The 16,541-nt window shown below is 41.2% G+C and overlaps 1 protein-coding gene and 1 non-coding gene across 4 annotated transcripts; one reads left to right on the top strand and one right to left on the bottom strand.

Moving 5' to 3' along the window:
- Positions 1-268: 268 nt before the first annotated feature.
- Positions 269-359, top strand: Mir449a (microRNA mir-449a). The gene has a single exon (NR_162744.1). It is a non-coding gene; the product is annotated as a microRNA mir-449a (primary transcript).
- A 4,837-nt stretch (positions 360-5,196) lies between these two features.
- Positions 5,197-9,011, bottom strand: Gpx8 (glutathione peroxidase 8 (putative)). 3 transcript variants are annotated; one of them, XM_027401447.2, is made up of 3 exons: positions 8,591-8,995; positions 7,851-8,115; positions 5,197-5,806 (listed from the first exon to the last, which is right to left on the bottom strand). In XM_027401447.2, the coding sequence occupies exons 1-3, from the start codon at positions 8,792-8,794 to the stop codon at positions 5,643-5,645; spliced, it is 633 nt and encodes a 210-aa protein (XP_027257248.1). In that variant the 5' UTR covers positions 8,795-8,995; the 3' UTR covers positions 5,197-5,642. The 3 variants fall into 3 exon arrangements, with proteins under 3 accessions (XP_027257248.1, XP_027257250.1, XP_027257249.1); XM_027401448.2 differs by having other exon boundaries at positions 5,643-5,806; positions 7,851-8,112; positions 8,591-8,794; XM_027401449.2 differs by lacking the exon at positions 7,851-8,115 and having other exon boundaries at positions 8,591-9,011.
- Between the last annotated feature and the right edge of the window lie 7,530 nt (positions 9,012-16,541).

Consider the following 16,541-nt stretch of genomic DNA (forward strand, 5'->3'; position numbering starts at 1 on the left):
AGAATTCACTTGGTGGAAGAGAGAGAAAGGATAACTCCCTCAAGTTATCCTTTCTTTGCATTTCTGCCACCACATTCCAGCAGTTCTGCAGCCATGCTTTATGTTACAAATTTAGCCTCAGTGACTCCCTCAGTGAAAATCAGCACTCGCCAGAATCAGGTAGGCAGTGTGTTGTTAGCTGGCTGCTTTGGGTCAAGTCAGCAGCCACAGCCACCCTGCCACTTGCTTCTGGATAGATTCTTCATGTTAATGAAGTGCACTGGCCCACCTGTGTGTGACGGGTTGGCAGTGTATTGTTAGCTGGTTGAATATGTGAAAGGCACCAGCTAACATGCAACTGCTATCCTGTCGCACATACAGTCAACGTGAGAATGCTGTTACATTTATAATCCATGTGTTTGCTTTGCCGTGAAGAAGGGCACTGTTTATGATAACAGCTTTTATTATTCTTGGGTGATTTATAGTACAATGGAAAGATTTTATAGTAATGAAAGCACTATAATTACTTTTAAAAATTCATTAGTTTTGGAGTCCTGGCTTGATTAAAGCATTTTTAAAGTTATGCGTTTGTCTTTTGAATACAAGATTTAGGCTATAATAGAAAGCCTCGTGTTTTGTTCAGGTTTTCAACTAAATCTTTACATCCTTCTGGGACCATCAGTTTCATAACATGACAATAGAGTGGGTCTCCATGACCCACCTTGTGTGTACACCAAGTGAAGGGGGAGGGTTGAGTTAATTTTTAAAATGAGCCACAAACAATAACATTTTACTTGAAGTATCTAGAAAATTTGGGATATTTTGGGCATGTGGGGGATGAGCTGAATTATTTGGAAGACTTAACTCAGTTCTCCTATTTTGTGGACAATACTGCATATTGGTTTACAATAATTGGAAGAAGATGAGATCTAGTTCATGAAGAGGGAAGACCTGACCACAGATACTATTTAAAATACGTCTGCATTCTGTGGGAGGCCATTTGACTTGTGGAGCAGAAGAGAGTGTGTCTCAGTACTCTTCCTTGTCCTCTGGCTTGCATTCCTTCTGCCCTTTTCAATGATGTCCCTGGAGTCGTGTAGGGGTTGAAATAGATGTGGGCTTATATACTATACATATTATGCATATATATGTGTAATGTCATATAAATGTTCCCTTAGAGCTGAGTACTCAGCAATCACTTCTCAGCACTTTGATCTATCACGTTTTCATCTTTAAAAAAAATTTAAATTTGAGCATTTTTTCTTTAGTTACTGACCTGTCAATAAAAATAAAATCTGCTAAATTTAGAAGGCTTTGTGTTTTATTTTTCTAATTGAAGAGCAAGTGCTGAAACCATCCATATCTGTACTCAATACTCCTGGATGTACTTGGAGTGCTGGGGATGTAACACAGGGCCCTATACAAGCACATGTATTTAAAGCTGTTCTTTAGTTTTGCTTACTGAGCTGATGAGAAAGGAGGAAAGGAATGGAGTGAAATCAATATAAGGAAATGAGATCTGAGAATAAGGAAAAAATGAAGAAATACATTAAAAAAAATAAGAGACCAGGCATGGCAGACTGCACCTGTAATCCCAACACAGGAGGTGGAAACAGGAGCTACAGGAGTTTAAGGGCAGCCTTGGCTACATAACAGATGGTTTGAGGCCAGTCTGCTGTCTGGGTTTTATGAGACTCCCATTTAAATAGACAGACAGACAGGCAGGCAGGCAGACAAAAGGAAACAAACACTCCCCTCCCCCAACCAAACCAAACCAAATGCAAAGAAAAAACGTAAGTGAAAAAAGGTGAACTACTAAATGTAATGGTTCTGTGGGGGTGTGAGTGAAAGAGGGTACAAGAAGGAAAGTGAAGGAACCCTGTGAGTGAAAGGGAGGGATATACACGGGGGAGTGAAGGAAGCAGTAGAGGGAACTATCAGCCGGAGTTAGAAGCAGACTCCGTGGCCTGTGGGAAAGCTACTGTGCTGTTCACAGTGGGGGGTGGGGGGTGGGGTGGAGCTGTGTCCCATTGCTAGCCCAGGCAGCTTCCCAATTCCTTGCTTCTAGCTTCTGTTTACCCCAACCCCCAAGGATAATCCCTTAGCTGTGTCTGGGAGGAGGAAGCGAAGAGTTGGATGGATTCATTTGTAGGCAAAACAATAGAATTTTATTGCAAGTCAGTGTGAGGACTAAATATGGACAGTGTCCCTTTACCAACTCTATGCAGGCAGGTCATTTTTCTTTCAAAGAAACACTATTAGCATATTTTGTATTGGGATCACTCAGGGATTCCACTTACACAAGGCAGACTTTTAAAATACAGTTAATATTTAAAAATAAAACAGAATACTGTATTTGGTTTCCTTCTTGGGTTCCCTCTCTTCTCCTTTCCTTTCCTCCTCCTCCTTTCTGCCTCATCTCTTTCTTCCCTCTTCTCCTACTCTACCCCTTTTCTTTTATTAGCATATTTTCCTACTTGAGGTTATCTATAGACAGTGTTGTTAGGCCAACAGTCTTCACTGTGATTACACAGCATTTCATAATTCAGAAACTGCACACATGCCCACACATCTATGTACCCTCTCAAAAGAGCTCATTTATAATAAGAAAAGCATATTTGATACATTTGAAATGTAGACTTTTCTCCTTGGGGAGCCCTATGACACTTTTTTTTTTTTTTAAGATTATTAGATATACAGTATTCTGCCTGCATGCCAGAAGAGGCCATCAGATCTCATTATACATGGTTATGAGTCACCATGTGTTCTTAACCTCTGAACCATCTCTCCAGCCCACCTTATGACACCTTTATCAAATCTGTTTTTAGTGACTTTTGTTTACTGGAGCCATCTCCCGCTGATTGATGCAATGATTACAATTTCAGAAAATATGCAAGCTAGGCACTAAGCCATTGGTAGATTGACATTGGTCACATGAGAACATTTAGGCTATGAAATTATGCATCTGCAAGTCAGGATTCCTTTTCCAGAGAGCCTGTTGCTATATATACACATATAAGGTATTCATCTATATCAAGCTACATATAAAATTACTCAGTTTATTTCTTACAAAATAAATATATATACACATGTTATAGATGCACTATAATTGTTATGCATTAAGAGGTGAAATTTTCTGTGAGTTTGATGCCAGCCTGGTCTACAGAGTGAGTTACAGGACAGCCTCCAAAGCTACAGAGAAACCCTGTCTCAAAAAAGAAAGAGGTAAAAATTTATATTAATTTCAGTCCCAATGTTTTCTACTGTTTTGTGTGTCATGAATAGGTGATAAGTTTGTATAGAGTATTCCTTTGTACCCTTCAAATAAAACCAAAACAAAATTTAGTCAATGAATTACTCAACTCATTGAAGGTACATGCAATTACCTTTATTTTTCATTGAAGATGACAGCTAACTACCTTTTTACACAATTCCGCATCCTTCAGTGGTCTGTACTTGGGGAGCAGTGCTCCAGTTAGGAAGGATAAGTGTGACCACTGAGTTATGAGTACACAGGCAAACAGCTCTTCTCTATCTTCAGGGCTTATCAGCTGAGTGTTGGGGAACTCTAAATGGACTCGAGTTCCTGTCCAGGTCATTCACAGAGCTTTCATAGCCTTACCTGCCTGCCATCTTGCAAGGGGAGACTGGCTACTGTCAAGGTCATGGGTTGGATTAGGCAACCAGACCTGGAGAGAAAGCTTTTATTTTGGGGAGAAGTGATGAGGACATAAATCACACCCACTGGGACAGTCAAGGTCACTGTTCAATTGACCATTCACCTGGCAGTGTGGCGTCTGTATTGCCTGTGTGCTGCTAGCCGGCTCAGTTCTGTCCACATGCCTGATGAGAGCATGTGCAAATGCTTCCTGCTTTGGTGCTCTGTGAAGACACGAGTTGGAGTACATGGCAATAGTGCTTGGGAAGCAACACTGGGAGGGAACCCTGGTCAAATTGTCCTAGAGAACCAGAATTTAGATTGCTAACAGGCCATTGGGGTAAATTACAAAGACAGGTAGACTTCAATGGCTTCTTTTTCACTGACAACAATCCAGGTTAATTCTAGTTGCTTCCATGGTGAGTATGTCATTTGATAGAATCAGGAAGGCCTTTTGCTCCATTTGACCTCCACTTCACAGGTAAGGGGACTGATGCTAACAGTAGTTAGGGACCTGCCAGAAGTCATACAGCTGGTGAGACGTGTCCAGATTTGCTGGCACCCAAATCCAGCGTTCCCAAGGCTATTACTGCAAGACTTGCCACCTCTAATGGGCACCGCACTCCTACCTATTCCAGAGAGCTCACTAAACACATAAGTAGCCATATGGCTAGAAATACACTTTGAAGCAGAAGGCAGTGCCACAGGGAATGTGTTTTGTTTCTTTGAGACTGTTAGTATAGTGTGGTGGCATTACTGAACTCACCACAAAGATACCTTCTCTTGCCTTCATAGGGTCTAAACAGAATCACCTATCTTCCTCTGCCAAACTGTAAATGGCTGTATTCCCACACACAAATATCAGTCCTGAATGTAATTCTTTTATGCAATGACAAAGCATTTCACAGGGTAGGAATTCACCTTTGCCAACTGGGCAGGTCACTTTGCTCCTTACGAGGCTGACAACACAAAGATCCTGGCTATGGTAGAAAACACACAAATATCTCTGCAAAAGGTTCGGGTTTTAGAATTTGAGAATTTATATGATTGCAATCATCTTTGCATTGGAGTTTTGACTCTCTGAAGGTGTTTATGGTTTTGAGTATCAGAATTAAAGTCTCCTCAAATGGCCAATATAGTCTATTAGCAGCCAAAATCAACCTGTAAGAAATCAGGTGAAATGATCATATACTTGTGTCTTTTTTCCTATACTTGGCAGATTTTATTCAAAATTAAAGGCTAATCTCGATTCTAACATACTAATTATGTAATTTAATTGATCCTAGAAGAATCACATGGAGGGGCTGAAAATGATGCTGTTTTCAAATCATTTAGAAGCAACAATTTGGCCAGATCCAATAAAACATTTAAACCTATATTAAAAAAATCAAATAAAAACCTGTGTGTGAAAGAAACATATGTTAATGATTTGAAAGTCTGCACTTTGGAGGGTGCAGTGGCTCACATCTTTAATCCTAGCATTCAGGAGGCAAAAACAGGCCAGCCTGGTCAACAGAGTGAGTTCCAGGATAACCAGAGCCACACAGAGAAACCCAGTCTTGAAGAAAAAAAAAGCATTTTATATTTTGCAACATTAATTTTATCTTTTATTACATACATGTAGTCACTTACAGTTAGTTACTTCAAAAATGTCACCCACACAGTGTTCTTCATTTCACATAGTGACCTTGGACATTAGTTTTCCCATAAGGGTCAACCCTAGAGAAAGTTACAACAGGAAACTGAAGCATATTGGTGACTGAACTTTCTAAATTGTTCCTTCGGGTCAGATAAAGCAATATACTTCATCATGATTCTTAGCTTCCCCTTTCCTTTCTTTTTTTACTGTTTGGGTAACATTTCTATTTTGCGGACATCCATTGCAACAGAATAGTGAGATGGCCTTAAAAAATCTTTTAGTACCATATTTGTCAAAACCTAAAAGGAGGCCGAATCCTCCAGGGTCATTCTTCTGTTCAGTTGTGCTGGACTAACTGTGACATTTTCATAGGTCCTCTTTCTTTTTAAGAATCATTTGCCCAACCATTTGTGATACGTGAGGTCTGATGGCTTCAAGGGGCTCTTCTGGCCTCCAGAACTTCACAACTTGTCCCTCAGGGTTGACCAGATACTTCCAAAAGTTCCACATTGGTTCCTTCTTGGAAGAATCTAAAATTTTCAGAATATGTTTTCATTATTTTTATTCTTTGTCAAGATTTTCAGTTTTATTACATCTGCATATGTGACAATATTAGAATCAGGTTCTAGGATTGTCATACTATGATGAACAAAATAAAACAAGCACACAAAGCAGAGCTCAAGGATTCAATAACCAGATTTCACTATTCTTGGCTTTATAGATGGCTGTACTGATATAGAGTCAGGACATATAGTTTAGATTTGTTGATGTAAACACTTTTTTTTTTTTTTTTTTTGCTTTGTAGCCTAAGCTAGACTTGAACTTGTCACCCTTCTGACTGAGCCTCTTGGATCCTGGGATTAACAGGTGGGTGAATGCTACCAAGCCCAGCAAAACGTAACAAGTTTAATATTTAGTTCTCAATGTTTGTATAGCCCAGGCTGGCCTGAAATTCACTACATAGCCTAGACTAACCTTGAACTCACTATGAAGCCAAAGCTAACCTTGAACTCTTAATCCTCTAAGCCTCCACCTTCCCAGTACTGGGATTAGGGGGTTTGTGGCCCATATCCAGTCTGTCTTTAACATTTCTAAAATATAAAGTTCTTTGGAAATAGGAAGGTATAAATTGATTTTTCACATTTAATGAAATAATGTTTAAATATTGTTATTGATTATACATCTGAAAATGGCAAGGGATTTGAAATGATCACTTTGAGAAATTATGACATTCTTTTGCTAAATCTTTATGTAATAAATGTAGACTTTTTCATTTATGTCATTTTGGATCTGTGTCCCTAATATTGGTGAATATGAGAAAAAGATACAGTAAGTAGTTTGGAGAGATGGTTCATTGGTTAAGACTAAGTACTAGTCTTGCAGAGGACCCAGGTTCGATTCCCAGCAATTACAGGTGACAGCAACTACAACTGTGTGACTCCAGTTTTAGGTGATTTGATGCCCTCTTCTGGTCTCCCTGGGCACCAGGCACACATGTACAAATACATACATGCAGGGAAACCACTCATATACATAAATGCAAATGTGTCTCATGGAAAAGGTACAGTAACTAAAACTAAAATAAGCCCTTACTCTTTGTCTAGTTTAGTGTTCAAATGGATTCAATAAGTTCAGTGCTCCTGGCAACCCCAATAGAGGGGCATTATTTTCTCCCACATTTTGCATATGAGAAAAATGGAGGGCCTGAACTTGAGACTGAGTAACCAGTCAGTGGTAGAGGCAGATCTGCACCTCCTTCCAGAATCAGTGGACTTGACCTCTGGGTTTTCCTACCCCTTCTCCCCGGTCTAAGTTCATTGCACAACCTCACACACTGTTGCCTTTTTGGTTCTGTGAGTTGGGTGTCACAGTTTTTTTTTTTTTTTTTTTTTTTTTTTTTTTTATAGAGTCCTGTTTAGATTATATTTGGAGCTCTCAAGAGCTCCTGCTCTACCTTTCCTTCTATACCCAGAAAGAAAAGCCACGGGTTCCTGTTCGCTGTGTTACTCGTGCTTTAAATAGATGACTATGGCTAGCTTAATTATAGAGGGAAGCTCACACGACTGACTTCTGAAATAAGTCCGAAATAAGCATGGTATTTTGCTTTGAATTTCAGCAAAATGCCGGTAAAACAGGTCAACCTTGAGAATAATGTCTCAGATAAAAAGAGCACCATAAATTAAACATAAAGATATACTCAGTTAATGATACTCAGCCACAGATACTCATGAAGCTTTAGTTAGGGGTGGGGCTACTGCCCCAAAGACTAAGTAGATGATGATAGAGCAGTTGTGGCCTCGCCTCACATAGGTCTTCAACTCGAATGTCTAAGGAATAAAAGCATATCACCGTAGAATTCTTTACCATTTAAGAAATTAAAACGCCGATTTCAGGCATGTATAACTTCTAGAAAGTTGCAAGAATGAGGTTTTATGAAGTTTTCCCAGTAAAATATTTTAAAAGAAATAGAAACTATGGTCCTGATCTGTCTATATATTTTTTTTCTATCACATGTATGTATAATATATGAAGAGAAAAGGAATGAAAAACATCGAGACAGGGGTAGATATTTACCAACAAGAAATCTAAATGCAGGTTCTGCTTCGGGCCCTAAAATCTTAATCTTGTGGAAGATGGGAAATGTGACTCCGTAGTTTCTTCTTGCAAAAGATTCTACCTCCGTGCTGGACCTGGGCTCCGATTCTCCAAACTGATTGCATGGGAAAGCCAGGACGTTGAAGTGATAGGGCCCAAACTCCTTGTGCAGCTCCTTGAGGGTCAAGTAACTTTTGTCGGTGTACCGGCAGTCACTAGCCACGTTTACAACTAGGGAAGCCTCCCGGAAAAAGAAAAAAAAAAACCCACCGGAAAGAGAAGCAAAAGATTAAAAAAAAAAAAAAATCCTTCAGGCAGTTAAAATCCTAAACCATTGGGAAGAACACAACCTCTGATAGATTCCATATTTTTAAACAGATCCAACTCTATTAAAAACCGTAACCCAGATGAATGGGCTAAACCGCTACACTTAAATTACGTAGATTACGTAACTAACACTTTTATTAGCCGATCTTGCCGTAGCCACACAGCATCTTCTAGATCACAGCATCAGGTCCGCACACAAATGAAAGCAACTTTAGAGAAAAATAGTCGCTTTATGGGTTGGACGTTAAAAGCGCTTAGAACTCTGATAACTAAAAGGACAGCTAACGACATTGCTTTGAAGACTGCATTCCAATTTACGACTGTAATGAACTCTACCGAAAGAAGTAGTATCAAGGCCGAGGAACAACAGAAATAAAAATCCCCAAACTTACTTTGCCTTTGAACTTTTCCAGAGACACGATCTTTCCTTTGGCATCTTTCACTTCAAAGGAATAGAAGCTGTTGATTCTCGGTTTCAGGAACTTTAATTGTAGGAGGAAAAGCATCACGGTGCACAGAACCATAGACAGCAACACGGCAAATACTTTTGCTTTGGAGCCGGAACATTTCAGTGGGTAGGCAGCGAAGGGCTCCATTTTGGATGCTTCTGGGAGTCTCAGCAGACTGGAATTCAAGGAGGGGCTGAAACTTGAAACCCGCGCAGCTTACAGGAGAACCGGAAGGGTTCACAGTCCTTTTAGCTGCTAAGTAACCGAAGACTCTTACCAGAAGAATCAAATGAAGTTAGAAACGCGGCAAAATTTCAATATATTTGTAATGTGGTTGCAGTTTAAGCATTTTTTGGCTAGAAAAATTGGTATTGTCTTCGTTGATTCTTAACACGCCCCTGTCTAAGTAAGCATTTCACCAGCAGGTGGTGCTCTTGTGACTTGGAAATGAGTGCTTAAAGCCCAGCTCAGCATCCCGTGTGTTCACGGAGCAATGGAATGTAGATTAATGTGGTCTGTTAATATGACGTGTGACCACAAAGAACTTAAAATTTATTTATTAACTGTATTACATGAATATGAGAAACATACAATAGATCAATGACGATCTGAAAAGGCCACTTTATTTATTCTGACTTCATCTAGTGAAGGCAACCAGATGCCAGGAGAACACAGCAAAAATAGAAACTCATAAAGGCAAAACTAACACCCTTTTTCTATCAGAAACTATAGCAGCATTTTTTCATAGTTTTGTCATCACAACTGGCAAGATATATACTTTATAACATAACCACACACAGAGTCATGCACACACAGGTACGCATATGCACACATACACAGGTCCACACACATATGAACACCCAGCACACACACACACACACATATACACACAATCTCCCTATATACACAAATATTCCTCCACATATGCACACATTTACGTATGACCCCCCACATACATATGTATACAACACACACATACTACACACATACATGCACACATGCACACACACACACACACACACACACACACACACACACACACACACTACTGAGAAGTTTCATGAAATAATTCTTTGAGCTACTTTGTAATCCTGTCCATGGCACTTTTGATACAGCATGGTTCTGACCTATGATTTTATTACTCACCAATGGATTCCAACCTGTAGATTTAACCAGCATTATTATAGGAAAAGAGCAGAATCCAGTCAGAAACCCAAAACTATACCTGCAAACCCACACCTGTGCAGACACATTCACTAATTGCTGTAGCTTTCACCTTTGCTTTTCTCTTTGGGTATAGCTTGCTACCCAAGGCCCAACTTTGTTCTGATGGTCACAATTACTAGGGATAGAAACCAGAGGCAGCAAGGAACTGTATATCCCTCAGTCACCTTAGAACTTGCTCTGTTTACCATACGGGAAATTCTGAACTATCCACTTGGTGCCGCTGTGTTTCCCAGAAGTCTAGAGTGAGCTGAGACGCTGGCTTTCTGTCACTCCTGGTGTCGTAGAGGGCCTGTCTCCAGCTTCTGGTGTGTGTGTGTACAGGTGTGCACGCGCACGTTTGGGAGTAGTTGAGCAAAGCCTGCAGTTCAGGCTTAACCTTAGGTATAGCTAGCCAGAGAAACCACTTCCCTCCTCCCCTCTTCCAGATAAGAACAAATGCTGCAGAGCTGGGCATGGTGGTGTGTGATGGGAATCCCAGTACTGTGGGCCTGAGGTAAGAGGATCATGGTTTTGCCTCCTGTCTGGATTACACAGAGAAAGCTGTCTCAAAAATAAAAACAAGGAAAGCAAAAAGTTAAAAGCCAACCAACCACCATGACCTGCCACCACCACTGCCATTGCCAGCTCAGCCAAAACCCAAGCAAACAAGAATGGACAGAAAATAGAAAAAAAAATCATGCAGAAAATATTCCCTTTAAAAGTTATTTCCAGTAAAGAACAAAACTACCCAGGAAGTCATTAGTCTTGAAGTGTGATAGTTTTGCTCTGATGTAGTCTGGTTGAGTTGTTCAAAGCTCTGCCTTCCATTATGATCCCGCATTCCTCTGTCCTTAGCCTTTCTGGCCTTGCTTTTCAGGTGGGATCTGTGAACTTGTTCCATGGCATTCATGTAGCCCATCCAAGATCTCCTGACTTAGATTTTTCATTCTTTGGAGTATGTCTTCATGATGCATACAAACCAAAGTTCCAAGCCTTTAGACTGGAATCTTCTCTGATCCCAGGAAGGATGTGTGCCGTGTCTCCATGAATACCCTTGATACTTTATCCAATTCATCAGCCAATCCATGTAAATGACTGGGGAACTTGTGATTTAAAAGTTATCCATAGAGGAACTGCTAAACTTTGAACATTTGAGCCATGAGATTCATTCCTTTAAGACAGGGATCCAGAAGTGTCTTTTTATATAGTGTGATATTATTTTGAGAAAACAATTGGTCTAGTTTCTTCTACAAGGACCAAGTGATCCAGAGCGGAACAGGTTTGAAAAGGTTAGAATCAAACTTTTAAAACTTGGAAACAGTCACTGTACAAACCAGTATATTAGATAAGTAGGCAATCATTCAGGTCTGAGGCACATGCTGGTCTGATCTGAAAACTTGCTGTAGATGAACACTTTCAAATTTTTATTTAGTTAAATATGGCATCTGTCTGTCTGTCTGTCTTTCATCTACATGTGTATAGACCAAATGACAACTTGTGAGAGATGGTCCTCTCCTACCACATGGTTCTTGGGAGTTGAACTCAGGTTGTCAGATTTGGAGGCAAGTATGTTTAACCCCTGAGCCATCTCACTGGCCCTTGTTTTGTTTTGTCTGAAATGGGATCTTTCCTTGTTGTCCAGACTGGTGCTGATTTTGGGCCCTTCCGATCCTCCTGACTCAGCCTCCCATAGAGCTGGGACTATAGGTAGGTACCACCACACCCAGCTAGAATGCATTATTATAGCAAGTGCATTTTTCTTCTCAATGTCCAACTTGGAGTCAGTGCATTAATTTAATGGTCTTTAAGACTCAGGAGGGTCAGATACTGAAGGCATGTCACATACATTTCTAGGAAGACCCACTAATAAAACATCAGCAGACCCTTGCCCTGGACAGTGTGGGATGAAGGGAGATTTGGCAAGTTTTCTCTGTGCTTGATCTGATATCATTTCTCAGATACCAGACTGGAGATTTGCCACTACTGTATATGCATTCTGACTATTCGAGACTGTTCTCAGACAGCACATGTATCACAATATACACTTCTTTGCAGAAGGATAGTAGTCTAGAAAACCCACCAGCATTCTTTCAATGGGTTTTGGAGAGTTTTCTAAGTGGGCGTGGTTGCTGAATATCAGGCAGGGAAGCTAACAAGTCAACGTGGACTAAAGTAATTGACATGGTTAATTGGCCACCTCAGTCCTTGCAAAGGATGTGAACAAAGTGCAAGTGAACGAGCCAGCTGTGGACAAATGGAAAATCAATTACACAGTCATGGGGCACCCAGGAAATGGAAATTGAAGGCAGCAAGGAGATTGGTCCTAAATAAGTCACCCGTGTCATGCTACATTTTATAGAGAAAATATACACACACACCACACACATACACACACTATATAATACATATATGCATACATATACACACACACCACACCATGTACATACATATACACCACAATACCACACACACTCTCGCGCACGCGCGCACACACACACACACACATACACACACACCACACAAACACTAGGAATGTGCTAACAAGTCAGCTAAGATCAAAGAACTAGTGAATGCAGCAACCGAGAATAGGGATTAGCACTTTCAGCTTCATAGCCAGAATTATTTCATCTGTATGGTACCATTTCTTTGAAATAATTAAACACATTTGTTTAGAAAGCAATATAGGAACCAAGATTACTCCAGCAGTCTGGTGAAGGAGTTCTATTCATCAGGAGACCTTTAGTTTTATAAGAAGTTAATATAAGGGCTGAAAGAGTCTGGGAGTACAGAAAAACAAGAGAGCACATCCATGTGTTTTGAAGTCACCTGGAAGGAGTATGGGGATTCTGAAGAGCAGAAAGTCTAGATAAGGCAGTCTTCATGAAAGCAGTATTTCCAAACTTGATAGAAGGGCCTTGGGTGATGGATGGAGGCTGAGGATGCTTGGCTCCCGCAGGAGCAGGCCTGGGGGATGGAGAACAGCATAATTCTTTTTTTTTTCTCTCTTTTTATTATTATTAATTCAAGTTAGGGAACAGGCTTGTTTCACATGTAATTCCCCTCTCCCTCTCCCTCTCCCTCCCCTTACCCCCATTCCTTCTCCCCCACCTCCAACCTACCCCCCACCCCATCCACCCACCACTCCCCAGGCAGGGTAGGGCCCCCAACCGGGGCTCCACCAAGTCCACCAAATCTTCCTGTGCTGGGCCTGGGTCCCTCCCCATGTGTTCAGAGACAGAGTGCATCCCTTCAAGTGGGATGGGCTCTCGAAGTCCCCCACATACACCAGGGCAAAAAGCCAGTCCACCTCCGGAGGCTCCCAGGAGTGCAGGGGCCTCCCCGATGGCATCCATGATCAGGGGGAACAGCATAATTCTTATTGGAAAATGAACAGATAATTTTGATTTAAACATTAAAAAAAACCGATACATAAAACATTAAACTGAGCCAGGCAGTGGTGGCACAGACCTTTAATCCCAGCACTTCAGAGGCAGAGGCAGAGGCAGAGGCAGAGGCAGAGGCAGAGGCAGAGGCAGAGGCAGAGGCAGAGAGAGGCAGAGGCAGAGGCAGAGGAGAGCAGAGGCAGAGGCAGAGGAGGCAGAGAGGCAGAGAGGCAGAGAGGCAGAGAGGAGAGAGGCAGAGAGGCAGAGAGGTGCAGAGAGGCAGAGAGCAGAGAGGCAGAGAGGCAGAGGCAGAGGCAGGCGAATCTCAGTGAGTTTGAGGCCAGCCTGGTCTACAAAGTGAGTTCCAGGACAACCAGAACTGCTACACAGAGAAACCCTGTCTTGAAAAACCAAAACCAACCAACCAACCAAAACCCCCCAGAATATTAAATTGTACATATTTATAGGGTACCAAGTGATGTTTTAATAAATGAATACATTGTATAATGTTTAATTCATGTTATACATGTTTATCTCCTAAATATCATTTGTGGTAAAAAAAATCCGAAATACTTAAAAAATATTTTATCAATAGAATACTGACAAGTTTCAGTTTGGTTGTATTTTCCACTAGAATATGAAGGCATCAGGAGTTTTAAAATCTTTTGAAAAACTAGTGTGTTCATGATGTATGTTTATGCAAATTTGTACCATGGCATGCTGCATGTGGAGTTCAGAGAGCAACTCTGTGGAATTGTTTCTCTTCTTCCACCTTCATGTGAGTTCTGGGAATCGAACTCAGGTTAGAGGCTGGCACAGCAAGCACTTTATCCACCGGCTCAAATTTTGGTATTTAAATCTATTTTGAAATATTATTGAGACTCTGATTTTGAAGTGTCCTGTGGTCAGAAAGCTACTTCATTGGGTGGAGCTGGGTGTGTGTCAGGATTGTGTTAGGGTGGTGGTGGGACATGCCCCAGAGCCATGGGACCATCTTTGTTATTTCTGTCTTTGTCTTGAGATCCCTTCCCCTCCCCTCCCCTCCCCTCCCCTCCCCTCCTCCTCTTTCCTCCCTCCCTCCCTCCTCATCCCTTCCTCCCTCCCTCCCTCCCTCTTCCTCCCTCCCTCATCCCTTCCTCCTCTTTTCCTTTCTTTTAAAAATTGCATTTATTTATTTATCTGTTCATTTATTTACTTGTGCACGTCATGGAACACTGTGGAACCTGGAGGATAACTTATAGGAATCAGGCCTTTCCTACTAGGTGGGTCCTGGGGATCGAACTCAGTTTCTCAGGTGTGGTGGTGAGCACTTTTACCTGCTGAGCCATCTCATCTGCCATGTAACAAGATTCTTGTAAAACTCCATCGCCAACACACCCTTTCCGGACCTCACAGGCTTCCCCACCCACTGAATATTTGTGTATTGGATCATTTATCACCAGACCTGTTTGTCTCTGTTTTCTTGGTCGCTTCATCCTGTGACTTCCTGACCTTATTTTTAACTTTTCTAGGTTCCTTTTTATTTATCTTGGGCTCCGGATTCCTCTCTGTATAGTGTCACCATGAAGTGACCACTCAAGGTGGACAAGCTGAGCTGGTGGGCTTCATCCCTTTCCCTCCTTTGTCTTGCTTTTCTTATCTTCCTCTTCCTCTCTATTAATAAATATTTGAGTCATTTAAAACTATGCGACAGGCATTTCCTTAGCAGGAGATAGATCCTAGAACAAAAGCTTAGAAACATCAAAGATGAAATAGTGCAGCCTAGAGCTGGGGTTATCTAAGTGCCACCTCGGTATTTTCTATATTTGCATATCATTTGTTATTGCCTTCATAGTTTAATGGAAGTATACTCACTTACCTTGCTTGAATTAATTTTTGTATTAATTTTATATCGATGCTGGAAGGCTAAAACCATTAAAAGATTGAAATACCTCACTCTATTCCCTATGGAAGAGCTGACTGAGAAGTTACAGTCAGTGTATTAAGACCAATTGTATTTAAGATCATTGTACTTAATAAAAATTTGCCGCTTCCTTTTGTTGGCTGTTTTTGTCATGGTGACAATACAAAATAAACTTTCTTTTTCATAACTTGCATTTCTTTAAATATTTGGAGACAGTTCCTTTTCTGGATCAGCATCCTGGCTACCCTTGATGTATGTGATGGGAGCCTGGCACATGCTGGGGTGTGTAAACATCCATCTTAGCCTCTCTCATCATAGGCCCTGTCTTCCCCTACCCCAAACTTGGCTTTTGAATCCATGTCTTCTCTCCCCTCCCTTTTCCTCTTCCCTCTTCTCCTCTTCTTTCTCATCCCATATTTTTTATTTTGAAATATTAGAACATTTTGAAAAGTATATACAATGTATAGACAGCTTGATAAAAATAATTTGGAGAAAACATTCTGGCCAAGTGCCAGGAAGCCCTCCTGTAATGCCAGGGTTCGGGAGACAGAGGCAGGAGGACCTGGAGTCTGGAGTTCAAGGCTGGCCTAGACTATATAATGAGAATATGCCCCTTTCCTTCCTCTAAAAGCAAATATTGTACTCATCATGTCCTACCTACAGCCCAGAGTAGCCTCGAAAGTGGCCTAACAAATCCCTAAGCTCATTTAAACCACTATGCAATTTTTTTGGCCATGTCCCTCCCCCAGTTTGATTGCGTGCTTTTCAGGAGTGAATATTGTAGATGGCAATGTCTTGTCACAATGTCAAAAGGTTGGGTACACCTTCCAGGCCCAGAACTAGAATATGCCTACCCCACCTTGGACTTTTGATGCCCCCTTCCTTTCTGTGTCCTGTTACAGCACCCGTGTATGTCCTGAAATCCTTTCACTTTACTTAAATGAAATTATACTATGTTTCCTGGTTTTTCTTGCTGTTTTATAAGCCTTGTGCTGTTCTTTGTATAGAGCTGCAGTTCATGCTTATTTTACAGTATTCCATTTTATAAATGTATCAGCGTACCCATTCTCCTGTTGACCAGCTGCCTCTTAAAGCACAGTTCTAAGCCTGGACAGGGATCATCAGTCCACCTCCACCTTTCCTGAAAGAGTCAGATTTTGCTTTCTCAGTCTAGATACTATTTTCCCTTTGAAAAAATACTTAAAATTTTATGTATGCATATGTATATGTACACACACACACACACACACACACACACACACACACACACACACACACACCCCACATATGTGAAAGTGCCCTTGAAGACCAGAAGGGGGCATCAGATCCTTTGGAGCTGAAGTCACAGGTGGTTGTGAACCTCTCAACGTGGGGCTGGGAACTGACTTCTGGTCTTCTGCAA

The sequence above is a fragment of the Cricetulus griseus genome, chromosome 2 (assembly GCF_003668045.3).
Source record: "Cricetulus griseus strain 17A/GY chromosome 2, alternate assembly CriGri-PICRH-1.0, whole genome shotgun sequence".
Lineage (NCBI taxonomy): Eukaryota > Metazoa > Chordata > Mammalia > Rodentia > Cricetidae > Cricetulus > Cricetulus griseus.

Excerpts from the sequence above, each read along its gene's own strand:
- Gpx8 (XM_027401447.2), bottom strand. The coding sequence starts at position 8,794 with ATGGAGCCCTTCGCTGCCTACCCACTGAAATGTTCCGGCTCCAAAGCA. Across the intron at positions 8,116-8,590 it reads TGGAAAAGTTCAAAGGCAAA|GAGGCTTCCCTAGTTGTAAA; the intron begins GTAAGTTTGGGG and ends TTCTTTTTCCGG. Across the intron at positions 5,807-7,850 it reads TGCATTTAGATTTCTTGTTG|ATTCTTCCAAGAAGGAACCA; the intron begins GTAAATATCTAC and ends TGAAAATTTTAG.